Source organism: Crinia signifera, chromosome 3 (genome assembly GCF_055691185.1).
Source record: "Crinia signifera chromosome 3, ASM5569118v1, whole genome shotgun sequence".
Taxonomy (NCBI): domain Eukaryota; kingdom Metazoa; phylum Chordata; class Amphibia; order Anura; family Myobatrachidae; genus Crinia; species Crinia signifera.
In genome coordinates, this window is record NC_139219.1 from 250,984,447 (window position 1) to 250,998,996 (window position 14,550).

Consider the following 14,550-nt stretch of genomic DNA (forward strand, 5'->3'; position numbering starts at 1 on the left):
GCAGAGCATTGTGTCCCTCCTGAAGAGAGTCATGTTGGCAGGCATGACATAAGGACAGACAGTTGTTATTGCTCAGGCTGGGAAGAGATGTTACCTCTGGCTCCCTCACTGCCTCCCATTTGGACTAAGCTGGTCCCAGTACTCAGATATATTCTGCACTATCCCAAACAATTACTGTAATATAGTAGATGAATATTTGATTCATGTATATTGTTTTCCTTCTGTCAATTATTAATGATTGGATTCAGGTTTTATATATGGGAGGGTTTAGTTTAGTAGCAGCAAAGTGGGAGGGGCAGACACACCTGAGCAGGAGAATTCAGTCCCAGTCTGCTATACCTGCACCTGCACTCATCCTCTGGAGTCTGGACCAGATCTGCACCTTACCACTGGGAGCTCAGAGGTGAGATCTTTTCATTTGAAAAAACAGCTCATATGTAGTGACTGTGACTAGGGATATCAGCACACTCCAAATGGCTTTAATCAGTTGTATTACAACTTTCAATTTTAAATTGAATTTAAAGATGAGCTCACAACACTTGGCTTTAATACTATAAATATACTATTCCTATTTGTTAGTTATGCAAAATAGGTTTGCATACCTCCCAGCATGACCTCTCCGGGAGGTACACAATGTTCTGCTTCTGGACTTCACTCTTACTTTATGATTGCCATCACCTGTGGTGAAGCACCTTTCTTATTAACCTGTTAAAACAGGTGACAGCAACCATGAATTAAGAGGAAAGTCCAGGAGCAGAGCATTGTGTCCCTCCTGGCATGGGTCATGTTGGGAGGTATGGGTTTACATCGTTGCCTTCTGCTGATAAATTTTTATCAGTTTCATATTTAAGGAAGATATGTTTATTTGAATGAAAAACAGAAAAAACTGGTTTGGTTACATCTTTGCTTTATGGTTTATGTTTTATGTATATGTTGTTTTGTAGAAAAGTATAACGTAACCTTTATTTTAGTAGACTGGTATAACAAGATAAGATTGTGTACCAGATCAGGAATCTAGGTCCAGGCCCAGATAAATTATACAGTACATATTGTAATTAGTAAGTAAGGTTGTAGGAATGTTTTGTAGAGTACTTGCCTTTAACAGCCGGCTTTTCAAGATTTTAATTAAGCAACTCGTCTTTCAAGTTGTCTGCTATGTGAATATGGGATTTCTCATTTTAGTTTGCTTCATGCTCTCTGTCATTGTGGGCAAATAAGGTTTTGTGTTTGAGATACGTTTGTCATAGTATTATTGTTATATATATATTTTTTTTGCATTCTTACCACACTGTTTTATGTGAAGTATTTGGATGTAAACCACTATGGGCTGCTCTGTCCCCTAAGTTAGTTGAGGCTCTCTCCTTCTGGAAATAGCTTAAGGGGTAATTTTTACTAAGATGGGGGTTCTATTGAAGATTAGGGTGTGTTTCCAATAGCAACCAATCAGATTTACTCTATTATATGCTAGTTATAATCTGATATGAATCTGCTGCCTAGAGGGAAACTTTGGCCACCCATGGTGAGAAAGGGGTGACCCTGAGCCTTATGGTGGAGGGAAATCTGAAGACCCTTGCCCCCTAAAGGGGATAGGATCTAAAGACCCAAGGCCGCAGTAGTTTTACCCTACACTGGGAGATTGGGGCACACACCTTGGGCTTCCATAGAGAAATGTGGAACACTAGTTATTATCATTTAGACTATCGCTGTTTTTCATCTGAATTGACAAGATCCTATCTGTGGTAACTATTATTAGGGGTAAGGTTAGGAGCTTGGCTACTAGCTGTAATTATTCAATCACTACATTTACAACTTGCTGAACAGTCATTTACTGCACATAACAATTATCTTGTATTTCAATCATTATCGCTTATTAAAATAGTGAATTGCTAATACTTTTTCAGGTGCTGAGAGTACATTTGCTTCCTTGAAAACCTTGTTAAACTCTGACGACTTTTAATGAGCATTTAACCCTTTCACAGGTAAGTATCTTTTACATACTACATTAGTATTGTATGTACTAGTTCCATTGTTAGTATAATTTGGTGCTAACATATATCCATAGTAACTACTACATCATCTGTTTATGTGAGCAGTGGATACTTTATACTTCTGATAGTCTATGGCATTGGCTTTTCTTAAGCCCCGTACAAAGGGAGCAAGCCGCCACTTTTGCTCAGCAATGGGCTTTGGTACGATCGCTCAGCACACCCACAATGCAATGTGCTGAGTGAGGCTTTGCCTATTATTAGTAAACAAAGCCCTACAATCTAGGGAAAGCCAGTGCAAGCTTTTTTTTTTTTTATCATTTATGTCCTCTCATACCCTCTTTTGTTTTATTATAATCATGCAATATATGTACTCCCCTCTATTGTATGCATTTTTTTATGGACACTGTCCTGCCGTCCCATTCGGTGGGGGAACAGTTGGAGGTGCCTGTGATCATCGATGCTCTGAAAAGCCAACTGGTGATCACTAAATAGATGCATCTGATTTGTGGAATCTTGCAGGTGTTACTTACTGTGCAGACTCTATAATTTAAAAATCTTTTAAAATAGGTCCATGAGTAATCAATGCACCTGCCGGGTGACCTAATAAACATGAACTGTGTAATTGAAAAACTTGGTTTACTTAGTCTTCCAAACAACTCACCCATCCAGTTCACACAAGGCAGATGTACACTGGTGTGCTGTATTGTGTGACTGACTCCTAAGATACCAGTAATGCAGGAATTCGGTGGAACCTGCTCAGTAATGCTGTCTTTTGTTCTAAAACTAGCACTTCAGGTTTCTTGATTCAAATAATATACCGTAGAAAGCATTCATTTGCTAACCAGGATTCCAAAGCAGTGAAAGAATGTGTAGGTGCGCAACTGCCTGACTTTTTTATTTATTACACAATATTCTCTCAGGCTTCCGTTTTTCATGTTTCTATCACAATGATTTGTTCTCTAAGTAGTGATCAATATTTACAAATCCAATAGTTGCTCAGCTAGTCCGGCAGTATATCAGCTCAGAAATGTGATGTATGGGCTAGGCATTTTCTCTACACGTGTGCTGGCAGCCTGTCTCTGGTACTAGTGGACTAAAGGCTCTCAGATCAAAATACTGGCCATCTGATAGATGGAAGCACAAAGACATAATAACATGTGTATAAATTTGCCATTATTCCAGGGCTTACAGTGGTCCTGGAGATGTGCTAGAACTCGGGGGCAGATGTATTAAGCCTGTGCCTGGTGCTTTATCCCATAGACCTTACAATCAGCTGTCACAGGATTAAAGGAGGCCTGGGGCTGAAAATTATCGAAGGACTATTCCGAGAAGTGGAAGAGTTGTGACAAGTGCATTTTGAATGTTGCATCTCGTCAATGAGCGCACACATAGCAGCATTTAGCAGCTGGATCAACGGGAGGAAAGCATTGACTGGAGCCTGGTCAACATGGGTTTTTCGTCTTTTTTTGGGTGCCGGCTCAATTAGTTCCTACTCTACTATCCAAGTGGACATAGAGTAGGAATATAATAGAGTGCCTGAAGCATGGCAAGTGCAGCAAGCTATGCAAGGCGACACTGTGTGTATATACAGTGTCCACGGAACCCCAAAAAAAGATTGAAAAACCTGTGTTGACCTTGCTACTGTCAATGCTTGCCTCCCGATGATCCAGCGTCACTGACTATGTAAACCGGGTCAACCAATTATAGACTCTAACTAGACACCATCAACCTCTAGCAGACTGTTATGGATAAATTAACAGGGCTGAGGTAGACAATACCATGGTTGACCACAGCCCTGTCAATCAATCCATAACAGTTTGCTAGATAGTGGGCAGTTCATATGCTGTATTGAGCAAGTGGTGAAACCGTAGGACTAGTGTCCTTCCAATAGTTCCAATGTATAGACTAGACCAGGCTTTCCCAACCACGGTCCTCAAGGCACACCAACAGTGCAGGTTTTAGTGATATCCAGGCTTCAGCACAGATGGTTTAATCAGAATCCCTCAGATACTAATTAAGTCACCTGTGCTCAAGCCTGGATATCACTAAAACCTGAGGACCGTGGTTGGGAATGCCTGGACTAGACTGTAGACACAAAGTGCTTATGTAATGTTTAATGCACTGTAATCTCGCTTGTATTGCTTACTAAATGCTATAGTAATGGAAGACTCTATGCTGAGTAACCGTTTTGTTTCTCTGCTTAGGCTTGCAGTAGCAGACCTCAATGAACATGGATGTAAAGCACATAAAAGATTGCCTTTCCTGGCTCTACTACCAGTATCTCCTTATAACATGCAGCTATGTGCTGGAACCATGGGAGCAGACCATTTTTAATACTATATTGTTGGCAGCTATTGCTATGGTTATATACAGCTCCTATATCTTCATCCCCATTCACATGCGTCTGGCTATGGAGTTCTTCTCTGGGATATGCGGAGGACAGCATGAGAGTACTGTTGCCCTAATGAGCTGACCCTTTTTTTTTTTCACGCGTTGGCGTTGAATGTTTCCATAGGACATGCTGCTTTCTCAATTGGGTACATTCATCATAGCTGGAATCACAGAGGTTTACAAAGTACTTGTTCTGTGGTAGACTGTTGAATGCAAGGTTATATTGATCATATTACTATTTTATCAGGTTTTTTTGCTTTATGCATGTTCATTCTTTTCTTCTTTTTTTTAAATATCTTCTCTGTTTTTGTTCTAATAAAGTGTATTTATAGACTGAACTAGTGTTTTAATTATGTGAATATGTTGCTGAGAAGGCAGATGCACTAAATTCCTGAGGCCTGATCTACTGGAAATATGGTTAATAGTCATCCTGGTACTTCAATGACGGCATGATTGTTGATGAACCATTTTTATTGAAACCTGTAAATACTCTTGCCACTACATTAAAGAATAATTACAGATTTGGCTGTATATCATCAGTCTTCTTGTAGAAGACTGAAGTCCTCTGGAAGGTAGCACCCACCTACAGAAGGTTCCGGTGCTGGGTACTAGATTTCTCTAAGGGGTAACTTTACTAGAGAGTGTGTTTTTTTTTTAGAAGTGAAAGATGTTGCCCGTAGCAATCAATCACATTCTACTTTTCATTTATCTAGCACATTCTAGAGGACAATAGCTATAATCTGATTGGTTGATATCTCTAACTTCTAAAAACTCTTAAGTAAATTTACACCCTTGTTTCCAATTTAGGGTAAGACCCGAAACAACAAAGAGAACGGATTGCACACAACTTTGAAAAGTTTCTTTTGCCACAAACTCCAGAATGTACTACAGTTTGTATTTACTAGCGCACATAATAACACAACACTTCTAGCTTGCTTTTTCATTTTGCTATACTGTGAAATAATAACCTTTGGCTTCCAAATTAAGACCTACTATATTGGAAGCCTTTTAGAGAGAGTGCTTCTAAAACATGGCCCTGTCTAGACTAAGGGCTCATTCACACCAATCTGTCATTAATGCACTTTTCAGCTGCTAATACATGAAGTGCATTTAAAATAATATTTTAATTCATTTTTAAGAGCAGGTTCTGACATTGAGTTCAAATTTTAAAGTACACTTAAATGCAGTATGTACTCAAACATTAATGTGTGCTACCAGTACAATAGACTGTGCTGGTAAAACTACAGTATATTTCATGGAAAACTTGTTGAGTGCATTAAAACAAAATCGGGGAAATCTGTTAAGCGTGAGGCTTTACCTATGTGCAGTTCTGGAAAACACACAAATCTATGGTTGATGCAAAAAGCCCCATACACACTACACAATACCGGCCATAGCCGATATTGAGCATTCACTGAACAAAATCTGTAAAACGTATTGTTCAGTGATGTCAGCGGAACCCACTGAACAACAATCAGGTCATTGGCTTTATAGCCAAATTGACTTGCATGTTTAGCAGACATCAATGATCACTAACGGTGTGTGGGAGTGTGAATCGTTAACAATGTAACATGCTGCCAGAAACCAATACCTAAATTTTAATTGTTGCCTAAATAACAGTAAATTATATATTTTCTTTCTGTGCATATCAGTTAGTAAAACCTTCTATACAGTCAATACTACTGTACATCTGTCAGAATCTAACAGATATGAGATCTGTTGTCTTTAATCTCACTGTTTTAATGTATGTGTGTTTTAACTATATGTGTGTATATATTTTGTTAATAAAAGTTTAATTAAAAAATAAAAAAAGTTGTTTTTTCATACTTTAAAAATGGTTCATTCCATCTTATATAATGGAATAGTCTCAGAAGGAGGATATTCACTAGAAAACACCTTTTTGTCTGACTGCTTCAGGGATTTAATAAACACTGATGCTGCTTTCCCACTGCCAAGCCGATTTAAAGAACCGGTATTTAAAACGGTATTAGCTTTCACATTGCAGTAGATTACCATTTTAAATACCGTTTAAGTACCATTCACATTGCAGTAATACCGTTTAAACCCCTAGTGTCCCCTGGTACCTGTCCTGCCCCCCTTTCCCCCCCCCCCCCCTGCCCTGGTACCTTGCATCCGGGCAGCATGGTTGGCAGAGTAGGCAGCGGGCATAGTCGGCAGGTCCCAGACTGATTGCTGAAAGCATCATGCAGAAGGAGGCTGGAGCACAGACAGCGGGGGCACTGGGGATCCGGGCAGCGCGTCCGTGCTCAGGAGGAGGATGCGGAGGAAGGTCCATTAGGAAATTGTCATTTCATCGGCGGGGGTCACTGCCGCGAATGGAAAATAGCGGAGCCGTTCATTAAATATGCGCATATGTAATTTCCGGACCCGCTATTTCCCATTCGCGGCAGGGACCCCCGCCGATGAAATGACAATCTCCTAATGGACCTTCAACAGCATCCAGAGGAGGGAGAAGACTAGTGTAAGATCTTAAATACCGTTTCAGAGCCATTCTCATTGCAGAATACGGCTTTGAAATGTTTAAAGCTCTGCTTTTTAAACGGGTTGAAATACCGGTTAACTTTAACCGGTAAATCAACTCTGGCGCTTTCCCACTGCAGCCTTAAAGGTTTATAAATGGGGAAAAAAACTGCAATTTGCCGTTTAAGACCTGCAGTGAGAAAGGGGCATAAGAGTAACATTAAGAATGCAGAAATATGTATCTGTCTGTGGATTATTGGTAGAACTACAGATTAATTTAATTGGTGGATGGGTTCCTACATTTATTTATTTTTTTCTAAAACCTCATTTACACTTTTTTTCAATTCTACTGGAGTATCCAGGACATTTAATTGAGGGAAGTACCAGTATACTAGTACAAGAAGCATATCCGATGTTTCATGTTTACAGTAGTACTAATTTCAATCACTTATTGTGAAATATTTGGTACGACATAATATAATGGTATTATAACAGCTTTCACTCTTCTTGAAGCTTTTCCACAAGATTTTGGAGTGTTCTGTTGGAATTTGTGCTCATGCATTCTGTAAAGTATGAGTGTGGTGTGGAAGAGCTTGAAGGCCTGGCTCACAATTTCCATTCCACTTTATATCAAAGGTGCTCAATGGGGTTGAGGTCAGGGTTCTGTGTGGGCTAGTCAAGTTCATCTACACTGAACTTCTCAAACCATGTATTTATAGTCCTTGTTTTACCCACTGGGACATAGTCATATTGGAATAAAGGGGGGCCTTACCCAAACTGTTGCCACAAAGTTGGAACACAACTGCAGCATTATTCAAAATGATTTAGAATGCTGAACCATTAAGATTGCCCTTCATGGGAGATAAGGGGCTTAGCCCAAACCTTCAAAAAAAAAATCCACATACCATTATCCCTCATCCATCAAACTTCACAGTTGGCATATTGCCACAAAGCAGGTAATGCTTTCCTGGCATTCACCAAACCTAGACTCGCCCATCTGACTATCAAACAGAGAAGCGTGATAAATCACTCTACAGGACACTGTCCAGTGTCGATGTGCTTTATGATGTCGTCATATTACCCTCGGCATTGGACTTGGTGATGTGAGGCCATGGAAACCCATTCCGTTAAGCTCCCGGTGCACAGTTTTTGTGTTTATACTAATGCCAGTGAAAGTTTGAAACTCTTCAACTATATAATTTAGGTACCATTGGCAAAATGTAATTTTTTAACCGTTTCAAAACGGTTATAGCTGCAGTGTGAAAGCGCCAGTTTTAAATTACCGGTTCAAGAAAACCGGTGATTCAAAATGGTTAAAAAGAAGGATCCTACATGGTTCAGACCTGTTCCTTTTGCAGTGTGAACGGGTCTGAACCGGTGTTTTGGATCCCACACCAGATCCCACACCACCGGAGCACCCCAGGCGAGTCGGGGTGGGGGTGGGGGGTACCTGTTGCGCCGTCTGGGGAGCGGGCAGGGTGCTGGCGTCTGACAGGAGCCTGCAGTGGTGTCCTTGCCGCACGGGTACCTGCGGCGCTGTGTATAAAGCTGGCGGCAGGGGGTCCCTGCAGTGAATAAGAAATAACTAGCGCTATGCGGCGTCGCGGGAAGCGCTTCTGTTTTGAAAACACTGGCCGCATGCTGATTGGCGGAATCTCAGCCAATCAGCGCGCGGCCAGTGTTTTCAAACCCGGCAGCGCTTCACACGCCGCCGCATAGCCCGGCGGATAGCGCTAGTTATTTATTATTCACTGCAGGGACCCCCCCCCCTGCCGCCGCCAGCTTTATACACAGCGCCGCAGGTACCCGCAGCATAGACCCCCCCTGCCCACTCCCCAGACAGCGCAGCAGGTACCCCCTTTGCACAGGGGGCGAGAGGCGAACTGCCGCCCTCCAGTGGCCGGCGCCCTATGCAAATGCCTAGACCTGCCTAGTGGTGGCGCCGGTTTTGAGCGCTCCCCACCCTCCCCTGGTCCTTGCCAGCGCTCCCCCTCCCCTTGTACTTGCCAGCACTCGATGGGTCGTGCAGCAGGGTTCATGCATTGCTGGGGAGGCATCGGGGTCCGTTTGGCGAATGGGCAGTGTGCGGCTGGGTCCATTCGGCAAATGGGAAGTCAGCGGCAGGGTCCCTATGATGGATGGGAACTAGTAGCGCTACTAGTTACAATCCGCTACAGGGACCCCTCCACTGACTTCCCATTCGCCGAACAGACCCCACTGCCTCCCCAGTAATGCATGGACCCGCTGACCGGACCCCCGCGCACTGGCAAGTACCAGGGGAGGAGAGGGAGTGCAGGCAAGGACCAGGGGAGGGGTGGAACACTGGCAAAAACCAGGGGAGGGGGGAGCGCTGGCTAGGACCAGGGGAGGGGGGAGCGCTGAAAAGGACCAGGGGAGGGGGGAGCGCTGCAATGGACCAGGGATAGGGACGAGCGCTGCCCAGGACCAGGGAATGGGTGAAAATGTGTTCAATGTGAAAGGTACAAAAATGGTAATTAACCTGTCATTTACCGTTTACAACATGCAATGTGAAAGGGGTTTAACTTGCTATGACCCATTTTAAGAAACGTTAAAAAAAACGGGTCAAAGTAGGTTTTGCGGTGTGAAAGCAGCATCAGTAAATAAATGGCTCTTCTATTGTTTGTGGGATTTGCAAGCTGCACTCATACAGTACTTTGTTTCACTGCTATGGCATAACCACCAGAAATGTAATAGTTAATGTTTGTACTGTACAATACTGATGAAAATCAATAGACTTGTCCTAAAGTGTACAGACTTCTCTATCAGTCACACACCATTGTGTATGTCTGATTTGGTTTACTAGTTCTGCAGCTTTTTTATACATTAATGGTTCCTAAAAAAAGAACATGTTAATTTTTTATGAACTACTGCATAATTTGGCTGTAATTGCTCTACCATTAGATTTGTTATAATGGTTTATTCAGGCCTATCATGGGACTTAAATTAGCCATAATAGAAGCTACAGAGATGTAGTCACATTGCCAAGCGTTGAACCATTTTATGATATCTTTTTTAACGTAGTGAGATCTGGATATGCACAGTGCAATGTTGGTATATTTCTCAATTACAGAGTAACATTAACCCAACAAACCTTAGATATAAAGAAAGAAATATACAAGTGGGAATACTGTTCAATACGTAATGCAGTGATTGTGCAAATGTTGTTCCATGCTTTATGCAAAAAAGAAAAAGCCCAGGTTCTAACTTCGAAGTATATAAAACAATTTAAACTGGTCATCCAGTCAAAGCTGATCAACAAGGGAACAATTGCTAGATCTCATTCACTGAAGCACTTCCAAAAATTAATTAGAACAATGTTTTACAAGGTATATGTGACCTATTTAAGCTATGATGGAACAATAGACCCACACAATCTATTCCAAATATATATACTGTATATATATATATATATATATATATATATATATATATATATATATATATATATATATATATATATATGGAGAGCAATAGTGGGTTGGCGCCCCTAATGTTGATCACTCCAATTAGATCAACCAAGCCTTAGTCAATTTTAAATCTAGCACATAGGAAAAAAGTCCATTCAATCTCCTATATATTTGGCTACATCTGTCACTCAAAGTGGGTGTCTGTGTCTATAACGCTCTGTTCCTGGACTTTCCTCTTAATGGGGGTTATTCTAGTTCATTCTTTCTGACAAAATCCTTCTTAGATGGACAAAACCATGTGCACTGCAGGGGGGCAGATGTAACATGTGCAGAGAGAATTAGATTTGGGTGAGTTATTTTGTTTCTGTGCAGGGAAAATACTGACTGCATGATTTTACACTTCAATATAGATCTCACTTTGAAGAAAAACCCCACCCAAATCTAATTCTCTCTGCACAAGTTACATCTGCCCCACCCGCAGTGCACATGGTTTTGTCCATCTAAGAAGGATTTTGTCAGAAAGAATGGACTAGAATAACCCCCAATGTGTGATTGCCTTCATCTGTGCTGAACACCTTTCTGAGAAATTAACCTGTTTAAAACAGGTGATGGCAATCATACATTAAGGGGAAGTCTAGAAACAGAGCATTGTGTCCCTCCTGGAGAGGGTCATGTTGGGAGGTATGTGACAGAGATCCAGCCCAGTGAGCCCACAGACAGTGCCAGACACCCACTGCCTTCCCATGTTGCCCAGCACTGCTACTTCACAGCCACCAGGTGAGCGCCCCCCTCCCGCGATTTGCGGCAAAACCTCCCCCCCCCGCGCCCCCCCCCTCCCGCGATTCGCGGCAAAAACACCCGCACCCCCGTGACCCCCCCTACCGCGATTCGCAGCAAAAACACCCCCGCGACCCCCCCTCCCGCGATTCGCTGCAAAAAGAACCCCCCCACGACCCCTCCCGCAATTCGCGGCATAACCACCACCCCGCGACCCCCCCTCCCGCGAATCGCGGCAAACCCTCCCCCGTGACCCCCCCCCCCCCCGATTCGCGGAAAAAACACCCCCACCGCGACCTCCCTCCCGCGATTCGCGGCAAAAAGAACCCCCCCGCGACCCCCCCTTGCACGATTGGCGGCACCCCCCCTGCGACCCCCCTCCCGCGATTCGCGGCACCCCCCCCCCCCTAAATTCGCAGCAGCCCCAGGATTAAATGGCACATGCAAAACACTGACATGGCTATGGTCGACAATGAAAAAGGTTGACATGAGTTTTTGAAGATTTATTTTTAATTTTTTTAATTTTTTCATATTCATTGTCATGTGTCGACATGGACACCAATGAAGTGGCACACTTATGTCAACATTTACATGTGTTGACCTTTCTGTGTTGATTTTTTCTTGTGGCGATTCGCGTCACACCCCCCCGCAACCCCCCCTCCCGCGATTCGCGGCACCCCCCGTGACCCCCCACCTCCCGCAATTCGCGGCACCCACCCCCGCGACCCCCCCTCCCGCAATTCGCGGCACCCCCCATGATTCGCGGCAGCTCCAGAATTAAATTGCACATGGAAAACACTGACATGGCTATGGTCGACAATGAAAAAGGTTGACATGAGTTTTTGAAGTTTTTTTGTCATTTTTTGAATATTTTCATATTCATTCTCATGTGTCGACATGGACACCAATGAAGTGCCACACTTATGTCAACATTTACATGTGTTGACCTTTCTGTGTTGATTTTTTTCTTGTGGCGATTCGCGTCACACCCCCCGCAACCCCCCCTCCGGCGATTCGCGGCACCCCCCCCCCGCGACCCCCCCCCTCCCGCAATTCGCGGCAACCCCCCACCGGAACCCCCATGAACCCCGCTCTCCCGCGATTCGCGGCACCCACCCCCCGCAACCCCCCCTCCCGCATATCGCGGCACCCCCCGCGATTCGCGGCAGCCCCAGGATTAAATGGCACATGGAAAACACTGACATGGCTATGGTCGACAATGAAAAAGGTTGACATGAGTTTTTGAAGTTTTTTTTTTCATTATTTGAATATTTTCACATTCATTCTCATGTGTCGACATGGACACCAATGAAGTGCCACACTTATGTCAACATTTACATGTGTTGACCTTTCTGTGTTGATTTTTTCTTGTGGCGATTTGCGTCATACCCCCCCACCCCCCCCCCACAACCCCCACTCCCGCGATTCACGGCACACACACACACACCTCCCCCGCGATTCTCGGCACCCCACCCCGTGACCCCCCCTCCCGTGATTCACGGCACACCCCCGCGACCCCCCCTCCCATGATTCGCCGCAACCCCCGCCCCGTAACCCCCCCTCCCGCGATTCGCGGCACCCACCCCCGCGACCCCCCCTCCCGCAATTTGCGGCACCCCCCCGCGATTCGCGGCAGCTCCAGAATTAAATTGCACATGGAAAACACTGACATGGCTATGGTCGACAATGAAAAAGGTTGACATGAGTTTTTGAAGTTTTTTTTTTCATTTTTTGAATGTTTTCATATTCATTCTCATGTGTCGACATGGACACCAATGAAGTGCCACACTTATGTCAACATTTACATGTGTTGACCTTTCTGTGTTGATTTTTTCTTGTGGCGATTTGCGTCACACCCCCCCCACCCCCCCCCGCAACCCCCACTCCCACGATTCACGGCACACACACACACCCCCGCGATTCTCGGCACCCCACCCCGTGACCCCCCCTCCCGTGATTCACGGCACACCCCCGCGACCCCCCCTACCATGATTCGCCGCAACCCCCGCCCCCGTAACCCCCCTCCCGCGATTTGCGGCAACCCACCCCGCGACCCCCCTCCCGCGATTCTCTGCAATCCCCCCCCTCCTGCAATTCGCGGCACCCCCCACAACCCCCCCTCCTGCAATTCGCGGCACCCCCCGCGACCCCCCCTCCTGCAATTCGCGGCACCCTCCGCGACCCCCCCTCCCGCGATTCGCGGACAACTAAGTTGCAATACAGGGCATCTTTCATACAATTCTAACCATATTTCTCATATACAAACATTCACAAATTAAGGGGGCGCAGCCCCTTACGACGGTGTGAAGAGCGCCCGTAGGGCGCGATGAATCACCTAGTCTTTAAATATTTATTAAAAAGTCTTTTCTTTCCACACAGTGGTAATAGTTATTCCAGATCTTTGTACATGTCATTGATACATCTCTGGTACATGGAAACAGCAGAAGAAAGTAACCCAACGCGTTTCGCCCCTTTAGCAGGACTTCATCAGGGGTTAACTATTTCCAATGTCTATGTAGGAGGACCAGTTGGTGGGGAAAGATTTTTTTCCAAACAATGTTGCTATAAAAGATTCCTTTCTCCCTTTAAACAACAATTTTCCAAAAAGGAGCCTTTAGAGGTGGCTATACCTATAGTGGACAAAAATGATGATAACTGTCTTCCTAAAGGATCTGGGGGGAGACTGAACCAGTGACCAGAGCACATCTACTAAGGGTGAGGATTGCCTCCTGGAGCACCCCTGATTCTGTACTGAATTTATCGCTTTTTAAATTGTATTAAGCTGGACCTACCTGATATCTAGCTCTTAAACCAACTGGGCTCCCCCCAGATCCTTTAGGAAGACAGTTATCATCATTTTTGTCCACTATAGGTATAGCCACCTCTAAAGGCTCCTTTTTGGAACATTGTTGTTTAAAGGGAGAAAGGAATCTTTTATAGCAACATTGTTTGGAAAAAAATCTTTCCCCACCAACTGGTCCTCCTACATAGACATTGGAAATAGTTAACCCCTGATGAAGTCCCGCTAAAGGGGTGAAACGCGTTGGGTTACTTTCTTCTGCTGTTTCCATGTACCAGAGATGTATCAATGACATGTACAAAGATCTGGAATAACTATTACCACTGTGTGGAAAGAAAATACTTTTTAATAAATATTTAAAGATTGAATGGACTTTTTTCCTATGTGCTAGATTTAAAATTGACTAAGGCTTGGTTGATCTAATTGGAGTGATCAACATTAGGGGCGCCAACCCACTATTGCTCTCCATATTTTCCCCCCTATCCCCCATCCAACAGGGGATTCAGTGAGTAGGGCAGCCCCGTATAACTTGACCATAAAGTCTGTGGCGCGACACAAGGGTCTGTTCACTATATATATATATATATATATATATATATATATATATATATATATATATATATATATATATATATATATATATATAAAATGTGTATATATATATATATATATGTGTATATATATA

The 14,550-nt window shown here is 43.9% G+C and overlaps 1 protein-coding gene across 1 annotated transcript; it reads left to right on the plus strand.

The window, feature by feature from the left end:
* The first annotated feature begins 312 nt into the window (after nucleotides 1–312).
* Nucleotides 313–4,478, plus strand: SPTSSB (serine palmitoyltransferase small subunit B). Its single transcript, XM_083174755.1, has 3 exons — nucleotides 313–403; nucleotides 1,902–1,979; nucleotides 4,193–4,478. Exon 3 carries the CDS (start codon nucleotides 4,213–4,215, stop codon nucleotides 4,459–4,461), a length of 249 nt encoding a protein of 82 aa, XP_083030881.1. The 5' UTR covers nucleotides 313–403; nucleotides 1,902–1,979; nucleotides 4,193–4,212; the 3' UTR covers nucleotides 4,462–4,478.
* Nucleotides 4,479–14,550: the final 10,072 nt, after the last annotated feature.